Raw genomic sequence first — 18,440 nt, 5'->3', positions numbered from 1 at the left:
TTAAATTTTGTTATGAATTATTGTCTTAAGTTTTGTAGAGCACCCCAAGCGCAGGAGGATGTTTAGCTAATCTGACTCATGCATGGATTTTAATAGTATTTATTTAAAAAAAATTGTCAAAGAGCAGATTAAAAATTAAAAATTTGGTTATAGCTATTTTACACAGATGGGCACTCATTCAGTGTTGTGTACTGCATGTTAGGTCCTGATCCTGTGAGATGCTGCACATCTGCAACTACAAGTAGAGTGAACATGAATTGCAGGTGTTTGGTACCTCTTGGGATCTGTCCCTAGCCATCTGTTACAAGGGTTTGGCACTGATTGTCCTTGGTGTTGAAAAATCCATACAATAATATTTTGCTCTTATTCAGTGCTTTTCATCCATAGTTCTTAAAGCACTTTACAAAAGAGGTCAGTATGATTATCCCCATTTTTCAGGTGAGGAAACTGAGGCACAGAGAAGGGAAGTCACTTCCCTGAGGTCATCTAGCAAAGCAGTGATAGAGCCAGGAACTGCCCCAAGGTCTCCTGCATCCCTATCCACTAGGCTACACTGTCTCCTCTGTAAACTAATATTGGCATTGCATGCTGCTAAAATAAGAAGACTGATTCTGTCACCTTCCAGTGCCCTCCTTAAACTAATGTAATAAGTGCCAAAGTAATATGGAGACCACTGTAACTTTCAGAAATAAAATTCTGACACATTCTCCCAGGCTGCTTCTATAACTCTACTGACAGTAAATATAATGAATTGGCCTATTACCCAGCATGGGAGACAGGTTTGCAGTAAAAGTCATGCCTGTTTTTACTTGTTTAGAAATATTGATAGGAATATAAATCCTGCAAAATAAAGTACCATGTGTTTTATAGAGAGAGCAATAGGATATATATTGTAGGACTGAATTTTCCAAATTGGAAATATAGTCACACAACACTGAATGCATGAAACAGCACTTGTGCTAAAAGGTGTTCGTTTAAAACAGCTGTAATTATTTCAAAGGTTAAGAATTTAACAGTTTGGCTCTGCAGACAGGTTTAACATTTTCTGTCCTGTTAAAGTAAGTGGAGTTGTACGGAACCTATACCAGGGATGTCCCACTGGTTTTTAACTAGATCAGTTTAATTTTTTTGCAGTCTGTATAGTGCATGGAGAGTTAATTTGCATATTTTAAAATAAATGCAAATAGCTTTTTAGTGCTTACTGAAGTAAGTGCTCAGGTATTTATACAGACAACTATGTAGATGTTAGGGTGTGTGTGTGTGTGTAAATCAAGATAAATGAAGGTAGGTAAATAATTTCCTGTAGCATTTCCAAAGGCAGCATCAGCGGAAGCTAGATACTGTAAGAAATGAGATGCGAGAGCCATAAGCTCTTCAGGGCAGGGACGGTGTCTTTGTATGTCCCTTTACAGTGTCTAGTGAAATGGGGTCTCAACTCGGATTGGGGTCTTTGGATGCTGGTGCAGTATAAGTTCAGTATTATTTAATATGCATGTTATGATGTTTGTGTACTTGTGATGCTTTCATAAAATGCAGTGCTCAATAGTTCCCAATTATCAGTGCTGTAGTATAATCCTATGATACACTGGGCTATGATCAGAATGTCTTTGTATGAGAGTCTAAAGCTCACAACCTCTTAAAAGATTGTAGTTACTCTACCCCTCTCCATTTGTTCATTTAAAGCATGTCTACCCTGCAATAAAAGATCCATCACATGGCTGCGGCTGACCTGGGTCAGCTGACTCAGCTTCACAGGGCTCAGGATGCAGGGGCTAAAATTGTGGTGTAGAGATTTGAGATCAGGTTGGAGCTTGGACGTTGAGACCTAGTGAGGGGTTTGTGTCTCAGAACCCAGCTCCAGCCCAAACCCAAATGGCTACACTGCAATTTTTAGCCCCACAGCCCAAATCAATTGACCCAGGCTTTGAGACTTGGTGTTGCAGGTTTTTTTTTACTGTGGTGTAGATGTACCATTTCTATGTCTCTGAAAGACTAACTTCAACATGGGTGTTTCTGCAGCCACATGTGTTGCCAGTAACCACAAGGAATAACATGTGTACTCCAGAAGGTGATAAATGATGATTGAAGTGCTGCAGTGATGGGCAAAGTATGCATAATCTGTTCATCCCAAGAAGCACTTGTGATGCTCTTAAATGCACAGATATCTTTCTAGTAGAATCATAGGTTTATAAAAGCAGCTGTGCCTTTGAACTGAAAAGAGAATAAAATGGGCACATTTAACAGGGGACAAGAGAATGACAAGTGCAGTGTGACATGTTTACCAGAACCTAAAATATAAATGGATTTTCAAAAGCTGGCCAGACTCCTTTCCTTTCCTGAGCCCTTGGTGATGCTACCGTCTGCTTACAAAGTGTGGTAAATTCAGTGCAAATTGGTGAGCCCTGTGAAAGTTTTGTTTAACTGGGGTTCATGTGGACATTTTCTATGGCATCCTCTTTTCTTCCTCTGAAGCATGAGTTCCAACAAATTCAAAACGAAACAGTCAAAATTGCTGAGTCAAGCCAGGCTTTGATACTTGATCATAAATCAGCCAAGTTCATGCAAAAACATATGCAAACACTTTGATAAACTTCATCTGAGTTGGTAACAAAACCTGAAAGTGGGTGAACCTGATGTGAGGTTTGGGTTTGGTTGTCAATGTTTCATACAGCCATAGCGCTGAGTGACTCTCTCTCTTCCTGGGGCTGGGTACCCATCATAGAATATCAGGGTTGGAAGCGACCTCAGGAGGTCATCTAGTCCAACCCCCGGCTCAAAGCAGGACCAATCCCCAACTAAATCATCCCAGCCAGGGCTTTGTCCTGCCTGACCTCAAAAACCTCTAAGGAAGGAGATTCCACCACCTCTCTAGGTAACCCATTCCAGTGCTTCACCACGCTCCTAGTGAAAAAGTTTTTCCTAATATCCAACCTAAACCTCCCCCACTGCAACTTGAGACCATTACTTCTTGTTCTGTCATCAGCTACCACTGAGAACAGTCTAGATCCAGCCTCTTTGGAACCCCCTTTCAGGTAGTTGAAAGCAGCTATCAAATCCCCCCCTCATTCTTCTCTTCTGCAGACTAAACAATCCCAGTTCCCTCAGCCTCTCCTCATAAGTTATGTGCTCCAGCACCCTAATAATTTTTGTTGCCCTCCGCTGGACGCTTTCCAATTTTTCCACATCCTTCTTGTAGTGTGGGGCCCAAAACTGGACACAGTACTCCAGATGAGGCCTCACCAATGTCGAATAGAGGGGAACGATCACATCCCTTAATCTGCTGGCAGTGCTCCTACTTATACAGCCCAAAATGCCGTTAGCCTTTTTTGGCAACAAGGGCACACCGTTGACTCATATCTAGCTTCTCGTCCATTGGAACCCCTAGGTCCTTTTCTGCAGAACTGCTGCCTAGCTACTCGGTCCCTAGTCTGTAGCAGTGCATGGGATTCTTCCATCCTAAGTGCAGGACTCTGCACTTGTTGAACCTCATCAGATTTGTTTTGGCCCAATCCTCCAATTTGTCTAGGACACTCTGGACCCTATCCCTACCCTCCAGTTTATCTACCACTCCTCTCAATTTAGTGACATTTGCAAACTTGCTGAGGGTGCAATCCACACCATCCTCCAGATCATTAATGAAGATATTGAAGAAAACCAGCCCCAGAACTGACCCTTGGGGCACTCCGCTTGATACTGGCTACCCAACTAGACATGGAGCCATTGATCACTATCTGTTGAGCGCGATGATCTAGCCAGCTTTCTATCCACCTTATAGTCCATTCATCTAGCCCATACTTCTTTAACTTGCTGGCAAGAATACTGAGGGAGACCATCTCAAAAGCTTTGCTAAAGTCAAGGAATAACATGTCCACTGCTTTCCGCTCATCCACAGAGCCAGTTATCTCGTCATAGAAAGTAATTAGGTTAGTCAGGAATGACTAGCCCTTGGTGAATCCATGCTGACTGTTCCTGATCACTTTTCTCTCCTCTAAGTGCTTCAGAATGGATTCCTTGAGGACCTGCTGCATGACTTTTCCAGGGACTGAGGTGAGGCTGACTGGCCTGTAGTTCACTGGATCCTCCTCCTTTTTCTCTGTTGTCTTTTATTGCCAAGTTTATTCTCTCAACTCTCTGCATATTTTGTATTTACTCTTTGTAATATTCTTTAAATGTAGCAGGATTGCTGGAGAAAGTATTAGAAAATGGAGGTTTTAGGTTTATTTGAGGTTGAGTTCATTGTCCAATCCTTTAGGGTGAGAGGTTAAAGATTTCTGAGCTTTTACAGAGAATTTGAATTTTGATTTTAGTTTTAAAAAATAGTTGATTAAATTTTGTAGGTGTTTTGGTGAGTGAATAAAGTAGAAATGAGTGGCAGGATGGCCTTCTGGTTCGGACACTGGGCTGGGTGCCAGGAGATCTGGGTTCACTACTTTGTCTTTGCCACAAATTTTCTGTATGACCTTGGGCATACAGAAAATTGACCAAAATTGAACCAAACTGTAAACCCTGTATATCATGGAAAGCACTTCAAGCCAGAGGTGTGGTATTATGCCCAGCACCCCTAGCTGCAGTACCTATATGCTCAGGAATGGGGAAAGTAAGTGACATTGGGCAGTCACTTAATCTTTCTGTTTCTCAGTTTCCTTTTAATAAAATAGGGATAATACTTCCTTTCTCCTCACCCCTCCGTCTGTCTTGACTGCTTAGATTGTAAGCTTGTGGGGTATACAAATAACTGTGCCACTCCTCTTTCCTTTAGGTCAATGTTTCCACACTGCTCAGTGGATCACTTGCTGGTAATCTGCAGGTGCTAACTCCTTATCTCCATCTGCTACACGGCATTCGTAGTCCGCTTTCCTAATATTCCTTGAATTGTGCTGTAGTTGCTGCAGGGTTGTCATTTGTTTAATGGAAGGGGAATGCTCTCCCTACTAAAGTGTGGTCCACACTGTGGAAAAGTTTTGGGAGCCGCCTCTTTAGGTTTCTGTCTAGGGGTTGAGAGGGCAGCTTTTCTGTCTGTAAAAGTCAAGGAAATCGTCACAAGCTGAGGCAAGTGGAGAGAGGTCCCAAAGCAAGCCATTCAGGTATGCATATAAGAACTGGAAGATCTTTACTGTTATAAACACTTTTTTCTTCTGCCTGTTTGTTTTTCATGTGTTTTTCCCTCCTTTTATAATGAACCCTGTGTTCATTAAATACAAAGGCCCCACCTTGTTGGTGAGATGGCATGGCCTAGGGGTATCTTGGAGTTGGTCAGGCATGCTGAGACTCCCTCTCCCAATCCATCCCTTATTTAAACAACTTTTGGCATTTACAGTCATTGTCCTCTCTTAACCTGAGACACTTAGCCTCAGTCAGTTTATTTAGTTAAGGCCCAGGTTCCGTCCCAAAGACCTTGTATTCTAAGACCTTAATTCTGTAACATGCTTCCTGTGGGCAGACCTCTGCACCAGAGCAGATTAATTATGCAGCACTGGGCCAAAATCTTTGCCTATCAGTGGAAGGAAATGGCAAGTAGTAATGCTCCAGTTGAAGACGTGAGAGATTTCTCCCTTTTGCTGCAGTGTGGAAATGGCATATTTGGCACTAAGGGTATGTCTTCACTACCCGCCAGATCGGCGGGCAGTGATCGATCCAGCGGGGTTTGATTTATTGCGTCTAGTCTAGATGGGATAAATCGACTCCCCGAGTGCTCTCCTGTTGACTCCTGTACTCCAGTGCTGCGAGAGGCGCAGGTGGAGTTGATGGGGGAGCAGCAGCAGTCGACTCACCGTGGTGGAGACACCATGGTAAGTCGATCCAAGTACGTCGACTTCAGTTATGTTATTCATGTAGCTGAAGTTGCGTAACTTAGATAGATCCCCCCTCTTCTCCCCACCACTTCCCACCCAGTTTAGACCAGGGCTTAGTGTGGGGGAATTGGAAGCATTTTCTTATTAGCAAAAATTCCTTTTCTTTTTTTTGGGAAGGGGAGCACATACTGTGTCAGATACACATCATTAGGTGTGTCAAGAATATAACCTGTATAGTACCAGTAACATGTCTGATAACTGCTCTACAAGTGTTAAATCTCTCAATCATCTCTTTGAGTGTGTGCCTTTTTTTTTTTTTTTTGGAAAGGTTAAATACTCTCCTGACCCATCTGACTTGGTTTAAAATTGCATCGCAGAAAACTACTACGGAGACATTAAAGCAATGCACACCATAACCAGAGAAAACCTGGGATAAGGATTGACTCAGATACTGGAGTGATGGGTGCCATAGAAAATCCAGAGGTAGCTATAAATGACAGAGACATTCATGAGAGGTAGCAGTCTGCTTCTCTAACAGAGAATGCTTTCCCAGTTCCCAGTATCAGACTCAAGTGGAATCCTGCAGAAGGACAATTTCAGAATGCTTGGCAGGGAAAAAAATAAAAGCTGCTTGTTTGAGCATTTCACACACACTACTATAATTAAGAGATGACTCTGATAACTGCTGAAGCTAATGCAGGTTGTGCTTCTGTTTTTAGGGGAGGAATACAGGTTGCGCATGCTGAATGGCTGCAATCTGTTGTCCGTAGCTTTGTGTTTTCCCTCCCCCGACCTCACCCCTGAAATTCTCATGCATTTCCAGCCTGATCTGAGAGCCCCACTCCCTTGTGTGGGTCTTTTGTTTCCTCTTTTTAATGGCAATTCCCTGCCCTTTGGCTCCGAGGCTCTTCATGCGAAATTAATTCCAAGGCTATCTTGAAGGCGGTCTGGATGAAATTTCTTCTGCATCATCCTTTTGGGGATAATTGTTTATGATGTGACGTCAGTCCAATTGATTTTCTCTTGAATGGCTGAGAGAGAAGAGGGATCAGCAGACACTAACGTGAAGCAAAGCTACAGCCTCTGTTTCAGAGAGATACAGAAACTGACATTCTGAATGCACTGCTAGTATTAGAATGTAATTGCACTGAATGGAGGGAGCCATACAATGCTAGTAAAATATGATTATTTATTCAGACTTGATTTTTTTTTTTGGCAGTCTTGTTTATGTGCACATTTCACGGCAGAGCCCTCTCTTAATCTGACAGTGGCTGATAATTAATCTTGTTCACCCAGCTGCTGCAATAGGATTATAAAGAGGGGAAGTGCGTCACAAGGTACAAAAAGGGGTTATGCGTTTGGTGAAAGTGTGGGGGAAAATAGGAAACGGGTTCTTGTGTTCTGGAGGGGTATTGTGTCAGGAGATGCAAGCATGCTACCATGTGACGAGGTACAGAGCTGGAGGGATTGGCTGAGACGCTGGCAGGCGTGTGAGCCAAGCCAGCTCTCTTTCTCTCCCTTTCTCTTTCAGCATCCTTCTGTGATCCTGTAGGTGATATGGATACAGCAGCATCCATGGCCTGTTTTTTGCCTTAGCATTCTTTTTCATTTTGCTCTGGCTGATGTACAAATCAGGGATCTAAAGCATTTATTTTAAGGACTTACATTAAGCATCTGATAACTGGAATCGTATTTTCCTGTATTTTTTCAGGCTCCTTGGAAATTGAGGAATGCAATTCTGCCACCATGATGGAAGGTAGGTTATTTTCTGAGTGTGTCTTGCAGTATTCCTAGAGTTTTAAAATGCATTAATGGGGAGGAGGAAAATGTACTGTGTGAGTATGTGTGTGTGAAGGAATTTGTATATGTTTCTCCTAAAAACCGTCTGGAAGCTTTTCAGAACTGGCATGTTGCAAATGATGATATAATATACAGCATGTTTAGATTATTGCAGTCAGATCCTCAGGACTGTGTGTGGTGTTCAAGATGTGCACATTTCTATTTAACCTGATCCTCTCAGGGTGATAAAACAGAAGCAGTCACAATGGTTCACAGTAGTGTAGAAATGTCCTGATCACAAAATAAATGTGAAAATGGGGTATTTTGCATTAAGCTCATTTGATTAAGTGTTAATTCATCACTTACATGGAAATTCACTTTCTGAATTTGACATTGACACAAGGCTGGTCATTGAAAATGTTGCCCAGGCCAGATTTTGTAGGTTTTCTTTAAGATTTATCAGGATAGGATTTTGTTTGCCCACAATCTAGTATTGAGGGTATGCAGCTGAATTGTTTGAGGGGGACCAAATGCATTTGAACTCAAGGTGATATTTGCCATGAAGTGTCTCTGGATTGAAGATGCAGGCTTTTTAAAATGATTTTATTTATTTATTTATTTGAGACTCGGAAAGAAATGAAAGGGCTGCAAGGGAAATGTGGCCTGCTGGGGCACATAAGATACTTATAGGAATGTCGTAAGGATGCAAATCTGGGCACATATGGCAAAAGCCTCCTGTTGTTTCTTGAACATATTTCAACCCGTCATTTTTTGCTCACCCATATAGAGAGCTGTTTTTATGCTTTATTGAGCAAGATACTAGGAAAAGGAACTATAAAACAATAGAGTAGATAGTTCATGGTCATTAAAATCAGATTCTTCTTAATCGCTTTACAGTCCCTTGGATAAAGACAGGAAGGGACCACCTCCGATACTGTAATGTGACCAGGAGACATATCGGCAGCTGTACTGAGACTGCAGTTCTTCTGGTTTTCACACCATACAATGGTGTAAAAATACTGCCCTCTCTAAAGATGACAGGCAGGATTTTGAATCTAGAATAGGTTTAACTATAGAGATTACAATCTGCTATGGTACGCATATCAACTATGAAAATAGTTATGCAGTTGTCCTGCATATTGAACAAAGATCTTGAGGATTTATTTTTAAATATTTACATTGAAATTTACAGAAATTGGATGCTATAGTGCATATTGATTTGCACATAATAATTATTTTGTTCCATAACTTTTTTTGGGGGTATTTAGCTATTAAAAGAATTAAGGTTATTGCTGTCTGATTCTTTAACTTTAAAATATAGATACAAACTAGTATCAGGTATAATTTTCAAAAAAAATAGTCTTTAATGGCCTGAGGCTCAATTCCTTTCCATTAAATCTAATTAATCAATGGGTCGTTGGGTTTTTTGTTTGTGTTTTTGGGGGGTGGGGGGAAGAGGTGTTTGGTAGCGAGACACTTAGGCTGTTGCAGGATTGAAAGAAACAGAATTGGCCCCGTCAGCACTGGTTCTCCACTTATGAGGTAACTCCCTTCTCTTTGTGTGTCAGTATATTTATGTCTGCATCTGTAAATTTTCACTCCATACATCTGAAGAAGTGGGGTTTTTACCCACGAAAGCTTATGCTCAAATAAACCCGTTAGTCTTTAAGGTGCCAACGGACTCCTTGTAGATTAAATTTAGATCATTTGCTGTTTACAACATATGTATTTCACAAAAGTGTGGCTTAATTTCAAGAAGAATTCATAGAAATAAATGGAAGTTGTTCAGTTTTACTACTTTCATAGATATTAAGGCCAGAAGGGACCATTATGATCATCTAGTCTGACCTCCTGCACAATGCAGGCCACCGAATCTCACCCACCCACTCCTGCAATAAACCTCTCACCTATGTCTGAGCTATTGAAGTCCTCAAATCATGGTTTAAAGACTTTTCTTGTACTGTTTAGCAAATCTCGTGATTGTCTTTTCCCCCTGGGTATTTATCTAGTGAATTATATGGTTGAAGTGTGTTCTCTGGAGATGATATACTAATGTAACCCTTTGATTCCCCTTGCAGTATAGTCTACTGTGTCATCACAGACTGTCAGTTTGGTCCATTCTGATAAGCTTATCAACGTGCTGCCTAAACTAAAGTGAGGAATTAAACGAAGGCCTGTATTGAGTTTTATGGACAGCATTAGTATGGATTTAAAAGATGCATCCTACACAGGTTGCTACGTTGTGCCTTACAGAGAAAAGAGAAATTAAATGGTAAATATTAAGGGGCTTTTGTTGACTCTGTTGAGAGAAGAAAATAACCTTTTATAAAACATTTCTGCATTTAAAAAAAAAAGGGAATTAAAAATACAGGTTTCCTATGTTGGATGTTTGTGACTCCTTATGAGATTGCTTACTGTGTTTTTCAATTATCTTAATGCTTCAGGGACTCAAGAAAGGAAGCAAGACAATGGAATTTAGTGGATAAAATGATTAACAAGTTTGATTAATTTTTAATAGTTTAAAACGAGTTCTGTTTAAGGACTACAACAACAATACAATCAACACCTAATTCTGAAGACCATCATGTTGCAAAGACTCATGTCTTGGTACCAGAACATTCTTAAAGTGTCACTGTCCGGTGAAACTTGACCTGAAATTTAGGTTTTATAAAAGCCTATGACCAAGCTGTTTCCTTAAACTACAACTTTTAAAAAAGGTCACTTAAGTCCTCTGCAGTGTTTGTCACCATGACATTGAGATACTGTGCTAGTGTCTGAGAACCTGAAAGAGAATTTAACTAGAAAGAAAAGTGAAATTTACTAATCTATTTCCTTTATCCAAAGTGGGAAAGGGGCCGAGAATGAATGTGGGTCATCACTAGCTAATAGCTCCTAGATTTAAACATCTGGGAGCCTAATATTCTTGATGGATGTTCTTGGGCGGATGTTTTCCTTTACCAGTAAGATAGAACCTAATTCTATCGACCTTTTTTGGTACTGTGTCAGATTCCTCTTCTGACTCTTGAGTGGGTGGCTTGCTGGATTTTTTTTTAAACAGGCAAAAGTTGTATTTCTATATTTTTAAATCATATTTATTAAATTCTTGTGTGTGTACCTGACATGTAATAGGGTACATTTGCTATATCTAAAAATACCTGAGGAAAGGCACGTATATTTCATAGTATGCTTAAAAATCATAATGAGCGTCTTAAAAAGCAGCCAAAAAAATCCCAACATGGTAGCTGCCTTCAGAGAACAGTGGATTCTGAACATATGCCATAGAATGTCTAGGATAAAAGAAGTAAATCGGACTGAAGAAGAGCTCTTCGTGGCTCGAAAGCTTGTCTCACTCACCCACAGAATTTCCAATAAAAGATATTACCTCACGCACCTTGTGTCTCTAATACCCTGGGACCTACACGGCTACAAATACACTGCATACAGGAGTAAATCAGTCTTGAATTTCACAATAATTAATCATAGATTCATAGGACTGGAAGGGACCTCGATAGGTCATCTAGTCCAGTCCCCTGCACTCACGGCAGGACTAAGTATTATCTAGACCATCCCTGATAGGTGTTTGTCTAACCTGCTCTTAAAAATCTCCAATGATGGAGATTCCACAACCTCCTTAGGCAATTTATTCCAGTGCTTAACCACCCTGACAGTTAGGAAGTGCATACTATATTGTTTAACTTGTATATTGCCTTAGTGCCTACTGGAGGCCAACCAGGCACTGTACAAACATGTAGGAAAGGACAGTCTCTTTCTCAAAGAGCATATAATCTCCTGTAGTTTTAAAACGTTGAGAGAAAACACACCTGTAACAGAATTGTATCATGTGACACAACTAGGATTTGCATTCAAATGACTAAAAACAGGTATGAAATTCCACCTTCTCAACAGTCTTTGGTATAATGGCTTGTTCTAGAGATTTGGATCTTCACAGTGAGTTGTCAAGTAATTCTGGGCCTGATCCTGTAACCCTTACTCAAATAATCTGATTGGTTGGCATAACAGAGGTAAATTGTGTGCTCCCTTTTCTCCTAATACAAGAACAAACAGAATTAACCCATGGAATTCTCTGCCACAAGATATTATTGAAGCTAGTAGCTCAGTAGGGTTCCAGAAGGATTAGGCATTTATATGGATAATGAACACATCCACAATTACATTAGACTGGATAATATTTTTTATAAGAGATAGAAAACTTCATTCTTAGGAGCTGGTTTATTCCCTGATCTGCAGGGAGTTAGCGAAAAACTTCCCCTCTGGACATGTTGTTCCATAATTGTCTACTACAGACTTTCTTGCACCTTTCTGTGGCGTCTGCCACTGGCCACGGTCAGAAATAAGATAACTAGAATAGATGGATGGATCCAGTATTGCAAATCCATTGTTCCATTGACTTCAATGTATTGCATTGAACTCTATTATTGTCATGCTGAATATACAGAATTAGGACTGCAGGTAATTGGTAGTGGTTAGTAAAGTCTCCCCTTACCAAGAGGAGAAGCAAGAATGATGCTTTCACTATATTCTTAGACATTGATGCTTTATTGTTCCATACATGAATTTCTCAATTCTAGCAATTTTAAGGGTTCTTACATGGAAGTGTTTTTAATGTGTGTTTTTTTGTCTTATGTAGTTTTCTGAGCACAGCCACTGGTAGGTTTGGGATGATGATTGATGCAACAAGTTCACTTGTAGTTATGCATAGTAAGATATAAAACAAATTTTTCTAGCTTGCTAGTGCGCAATTGATAGGATCTGCAGTATCAGTCTCTAAAATTTCATAAATACATATTTAATAGTAATGTTGTATACTAACAAAACATAGAGTGCCGAATGTAGCCTCAGACAAACCAAAAGATCCATCACCCCTTGATTATGGGAACGTTTGGAGGTGGATCTGTATCCGGAATTTGTTTCATGCTCATTCATAATAGCATTGAAAAACAATTCTGTTCACAACTATTATATCTGTATTTTAGCACCTTACTGTTGATACAGAATATTGTATGTTACTCCTCGGTCTTCTACAAAGATATTAGAGAATCACACTATACTTTTAGGGTTATGCATTCCAAGCAAAATCTTTGTTCCATGTTAATGTGACATTGAATCTGTGTGACCTCTCTAAACTACTGTTGGGTTTTTGTAAATGTACTGGCTGTTTAAAACAGCCTTGTAAACAATATTAACATTTTTACTGCTTGTGAGCATGTGGTCTATGTTGTTTCCCAAATGGTTTGATCAGTCACTATCCAAATTAATAATTAACCATCGTCTGCAATTGATAATTTGGTCCATCGTCTGTTTTTTTGGAAGGGATGGTTAAGAGATGTATTGTTTTCACTTCCATGCAATGAAGATGCTGCATTTCTAGGTAGATACATACCTACATTTCAAGTTGGTGTGGTATGGCTCTTTTAGTCATTGCATCCCTAGGGTCAACTGTGTTCAACAAAATATATCCAGGTTGGTCTCCAACACAACAGACAAACTAGATTAAATAAACCTGAGATTAATTATTTAATCTCCAATCTGAATTGGAGCATCCTCCTTTTGGGATGTTTTGGCTTTGATGTTCTGAGTGGGTCTGATATTAAGAGGCGCTAGGCTTGAGCCAGGCATTTGGTGTGAGGGGATGGCTAGTTGTGATATTCTGTATCAGGCCCAACTATGTACAGTCTTGGGGAAATAACATAAATTTCCCTATATAAAATAATTCTGCTTCTAGGGGTTACCCAAGTGAAGTAAACTGATTTTCCCATAGCTTGTAAGGAAAAGCCAACTTTCAGGTCCTCTCTTACTTAGATAGTTGAATCCTTTCACTGTGTTTTCTGTTCCTCTCCAAATCAAAGTATTGACCCTTCTAGCTAGACCAGTAGCTTGGCAGATAGTCAACCTATTATGGTAGGGGGAACACACTGATTCATGAGCAGCATTATTCACCACATTGGCAGAGAATGTGAGCTGCTTTTGATGTGGGATGGAGCAGTTCTGTTTGGATCCTCATTTCCACTCTTCCCTCCAGCCCCCATGCATGTACACACCCCACTGGCCTTCGCTGCAAGCATAGTGTAGTGCATGTAACTCATGGCTGCGGGGGGTGAAATGGATGTTTTGGCTACAGAGTCATGAAGAACCCTCAGATAGCTTTTAAATCCCACAAGCCCTGTCAGAATACACAACTGAGACCCTGATTTTTCTAAGCGTTGCCCACCTGCAACTCCCCTTCACTTCATTGGAAGCAGCTAATCCCCAGCACTTCTGGAGATCATGGGCAAGGTGGTCACACAAAATTAATGAACACTTCTGAAAACATTTGGCCTTAAGTTGTGTGACTGTTACAGTTCTCCTGTCACTTACAGTTTTTTAGTCTATGTGCATAAAATCTTCCTGGTGGGTCTAGGGCAGGGGTGGGCAAACGTTTTGGTCCGAGGGCCACATCTAAGTATGGAAATTGTATGGCGGGCCATGAATACTCACGAAATTGGGGGTTGGGGTGCAGGAGGAGGAGAAGGCTCTTGAGTGGGGCTAGAAACAAGGAGTTCAGGATGTGGGAGAGGACTCTAGACTGGGGCAGGGGGTTGGCATGCGGGGTGGGGGTGAGGGCTCCAGCTGGGGGTGGGGCTGGGGATGAGGGGTTGGGGGTGCAGGACTGTGCTCTGGGCTGGGAGCAAAGGGCTCAGAGGGCAGGAGTGGGATCAGGGCTAGGGCAGGGGGTTGGGGTGCAGGAGAGGGTGCAGGCTCCGGGTGGTGCTTACCTCAAGCAGCTCCCAGAAGTAGCGGCATGTCCCCCCTCCAGCTCCTACGTGTAAGTGCAGCCAGGGAGCTCTGTGCATTGCTCCGTCCGCAGGCACCGCCCCTGCAGATCCCATTGGCTGGGAACTCCGGCCAATGGGAGCTGCGCAGGTGGCACTTGGGGTGAGGGCAGTGTGTGGCGCCCCCTGGCGGCCCCTAAGTGTAGGAGCTGGAGGCGGGACATGCCGCCGCTTCCGGGAGCGGCGTGAGCGGGGCAAGCCCCTGACCCTGCTCCCCAGCGAAAGCTTGAGGGCCGGATTAAAATGTCTGAAGGGCCGGATGTGGCCCCCGGGCCGTAGTTTGCCCACCCCAGTCTAGGGTTATCTTCTCCCCAGCAAAACATTATATTATATTTCAAAGGCTTCAGAAGAACCTTCATGAGGAAGGGATTAAAGTAGGTCCGGGCAGGTATGGGCTCACCAGAGAACAGGGGGATAACTTCCAGGACAGGAGGAGACATTCATCCACAATTCTAACCTTGTTAATTCTGCAGCTACCTTGATATTTATCATAGTTGTTCAGATAGGTGAATGTATAATAATAATTATGACTGACTGTTAAAAAATATCAAACAGTGGGTCAAAAATGGATCTGGGACTGGCAGTTCAGGAAAGATACATATCTTGCTGGTTAAATTCGGTATTTGTGCCAACATGCTGCCAATTTATATACCTAGGTTGATGATTTAATGATTTAAACCCCAAAATATTAAGACAGCAAAATCTCTTCAGTATGCATTGCACCTAAAGAATGGATATGGAGACAGAAGCAATCGTAATGCAGCAAAATCCATTGTTTGTCCTTCAGGCAAGACAGCATTGTGCAAAGCAAAGGTAATGCAGCTGACAGTATGTAGTCAAAATGGATAGTATCTCTCTTGTAGTGTATTCTCTTCTCCAGCCAAAATGGGGCTGTTACCAGTGATGAGCTGGCAAAAGGTGAAGAACCGGTTCCTTCAGTCGCTCCAGGTCTTCGGCGGCACTGAAGGACCCGCTGCCGAAGTGCTGCAGACGATGAGGAGCGACTGAGGGACCCGCCGCCGAAGTTCCGGTGTGCCACCGGGTGAGTAAAAATTAAAAAGAGATTCTCCAGGGGAGCCTTCCCAGCTGAGAGCTCAGGCGGGCCGGACAGGACGGTCCCGCGAGCCAGAGTTTGCCCACCTCTTTAACAACTGGTTCTAAACCGGATTCAAAATTTAACAACCGGTTCGCGTGAACTGGTGCGAACCGGCTCCAGCTCACCACTGGCTGTTACCATATCTTTATTTTCGATCCTTTGTACAGCATGTTGCATGTTGTTAATTTTAACCACCAATCGTCAATTTTAAACTTTGTGTCCTTCTAAAGCCTGAGGGATTGACTATTCTTAAAGGTTGGGTAATGGACTTGATTGTCCAGTTTTGAGCTGTGTCCTTATATATAACTGAGGCTGGCCTAGACTATACTTGATTCTATTCACAGCCAAATAAGATGGAAACAGTATGACTGGTAAAATTCATTTGGAGGGATCTAGATTCTTTATAATAGCATTCAACACCATAGTATCTGAGCAGCTCAAATACGCTGATGAATCTAGTCTCTCAATACTCCTGTTGTGAAGTAGTAAAGTTTTAGTACCATTTCATCACTGGGGAACTGAAGCTCAGAGATTGTGACTAGCTCAAAATTACACGGGAAGCTTGTGGCAGTCGGGAATTGAACTCTGATTGCCTGAGTCCCAGACCAGTGCCTTTACCCTATCCAAGACTAGCTTCCTGAATGCTTACAGCTAATTTAAAAATGAAATGACCACTGATTTTGGATTCCCTCATTTTAGTATTCCTGACTTGAGTTTCAGATGTTCTGAGCCTTATTGGCTCCCATCGACTTTAGTTGGCATTGTGGGACTTAGCACTTCCGAAGATCAGGTCCAGAATATCTTAAATTAGATGCCCATAAATTGGCATCCCCAAAATTAGTGGCCCCTCTTGAAAATGTTGCCCTTTCATGGATTAGGTGAAAATCCAGATATAGGACTTCCCATGTCATTTCAACACTCTGGCCAACTTAATCTGAAAGCCAGATAGAATAATTTGGTCTTGTTTCCTACTTTGAATTTCCTCTCTGCACCGTTATCTGCCTCCCTGGCAACCTATTCCAGGTTGTACAGATGTAGAACTATGTGAAGTACGATCTTGGTAAGATGGTGTAAAATTTTTAATGGAAGATTTGCTGCGCCTATTGATTTGTATTTGTGTAACAAGACAAGGGGCCCTGCAAGCCTAGCATGGAGTCAAAGAATGAAGGAAAAACAGCTCATTTCCTCCATAGTGATGAAACCGATCAGATGCTCCAGTAAAATGGCATTTCAGAGGGTGTAATTTCCAAATACAAAGCATTTGATCGTCTCCGTAGATTCCCTATTGATCGGGGTGCTGGAACTAGCAGTTTTGGGGGTGCTGCTGCACCCCTTGGCTTGAAGTAGTAATAACAAACACCAAGTATATGATTTCCATGGTTTCCACCGTCAGCACCCCCCCATAAAAATTGTTCCAGCATCCCTGCTATTGATCATAATACTTGAACGCATCTGCAGTGAAGAGATAAAGATAGAAATGAAAACTGTTTTGCATTTGCTTTAGTCTATTGTTGAGAGAGTTACATTTTGTATAATGTGAGCAAAATCACAAACTACCTCACTTTTAGATAGTGGGACACACAAAAGCCGCTACCTACAAACATTCTTGCCGACTTATGGACACTTAGGAAAATGACGCGGTTTGCTGTGTTTTGTTATTAAGAGAAGTACCATTTTCAGAAGAGGACATTTTCTGGGATTTCTCATATTGCCAGTCAGTTGGAGTCTTGTAACACTATAAAAATGTATTCAGGATTTTCAGTGGTGGTGCTGTGCATACAGGAAAGGTAGACATATGGCAGTGCTCAACAATGGTACAGATAACAAAATATATGCAGGCTTATAAGGACCAGTTTGTTTGATAGTTGGGCCCAACCAGAACTCTGCTTTTGGGCATGTCTGGTTTGGATCCAAGCTTTAGGGTTTGGGTTTCTCTGCAGAGTTTGAAGGCTCCTGCATGCTCTCAAATTTCTTTGGCCTGATTTCAATTTTAGTCACTTTGAATATGTTACTGGTTAAAATGATTATTTTTTCCTATTTATTTTAATCATGTGAAAAGTATAAAGAGTCAAGTAAAGGTGGATATTTAAAAAGTGAATGTGTATAAAAACAATGTGGCCATGTACCATAGTAGGTGTAGAGTAGTAGTAGTATACAGCTCTAGTTTGAGTTAAGCTGTATCTTGCTATTTCACACTAATGTCTGGGATTCCTAGTCTCCAATTTCAAATATTAAATAAACATAGAAAAGCAAGCATAATGCATCTCCAAAACACGTTTGGTTCATTTATTTTGATTAACTGCAGTTTGGTTTTAATTATTTAGGGAGACATTTTGAAAGGCACAATGTCAGCTAAGGGTCCAGCTCCCTTTGAAAGTCAGTGGAAATTGAAATTCAGCTAACTCCTTTGTGTGCCTTTGGAAATTGCTAGTTTTGTCCTACCTCTCAGCTAAGATTTAATAGCAGATTCTGTAATAAACTCATATTACTAATATAAGATGAATTATTTTTGCAAAATAATCTCCATCAGCATAGGGTGAAGTATAAGGGAGCAATTTCTTGAGCGCAGGGCTCATAGAGCATATGAATTGGTAAAGTGCCTCTATACTCTAATCATACAGATCCAGGAATAAAAACAAAATAACTTCAGCCATCTTTTCTATCTTTAGGACGATGCTGCCTGAAAATCTTTCAATTTCTCTGCAGTACGTCTTTCAAATCTTTTTGCAGACTTTCATTTTATTAGATCAATATATTTGAATTTCAACAAATGGAATAACAGCAACCAAATGACGTTACTGATCTGATATTTTGTTTTTGTTAGTTGAATATATTAATGGCATTCCATTTCACCCAGTTTGTTTAATAATCTGTTGAGCATATGCCCCTATTTCCTTTATGATTACATGTTTAATTTTACGGACGTTCAATCACTGGCTGATT

At 41.2% G+C, this 18,440-nt stretch overlaps 1 protein-coding gene across 16 annotated transcripts in view; it reads left to right on the top strand.

Moving 5' to 3' along the window:
• The first annotated feature begins 6,798 nt into the window (after positions 1 to 6,798).
• The window catches only part of SGIP1 (SH3GL interacting endocytic adaptor 1), a 169,861-nt gene continuing 158,219 nt past the window's right edge, over positions 6,799 to 18,440 (top strand). For 5 of the 16 annotated variants that reach the window (XM_075131778.1, XM_075131774.1, XM_075131776.1 and 2 more), the window contains exon 1: positions 7,274 to 7,548. In XM_075131778.1, the coding sequence (XP_074987879.1) occupies positions 7,539 to 7,548 (10 nt within the window). In that variant the 5' untranslated portion in view covers positions 7,274 to 7,538. Of the gene's footprint in view, positions 6,967 to 7,010; positions 7,130 to 7,152; positions 7,243 to 7,272; positions 7,549 to 18,440 lie in introns of those variants that run through there. The other 11 variants (XM_075131777.1, XM_075131775.1, XM_075131771.1 and 8 more) reach the window with 6 other exon arrangements.

This window comes from Caretta caretta, chromosome 8, assembly GCF_965140235.1.
Source record: "Caretta caretta isolate rCarCar2 chromosome 8, rCarCar1.hap1, whole genome shotgun sequence".
Classification (NCBI taxonomy): Eukaryota; Metazoa; Chordata; order Testudines; family Cheloniidae; genus Caretta; species Caretta caretta.
This window is presented reverse-complemented; position numbering and strand designations above follow the sequence as displayed.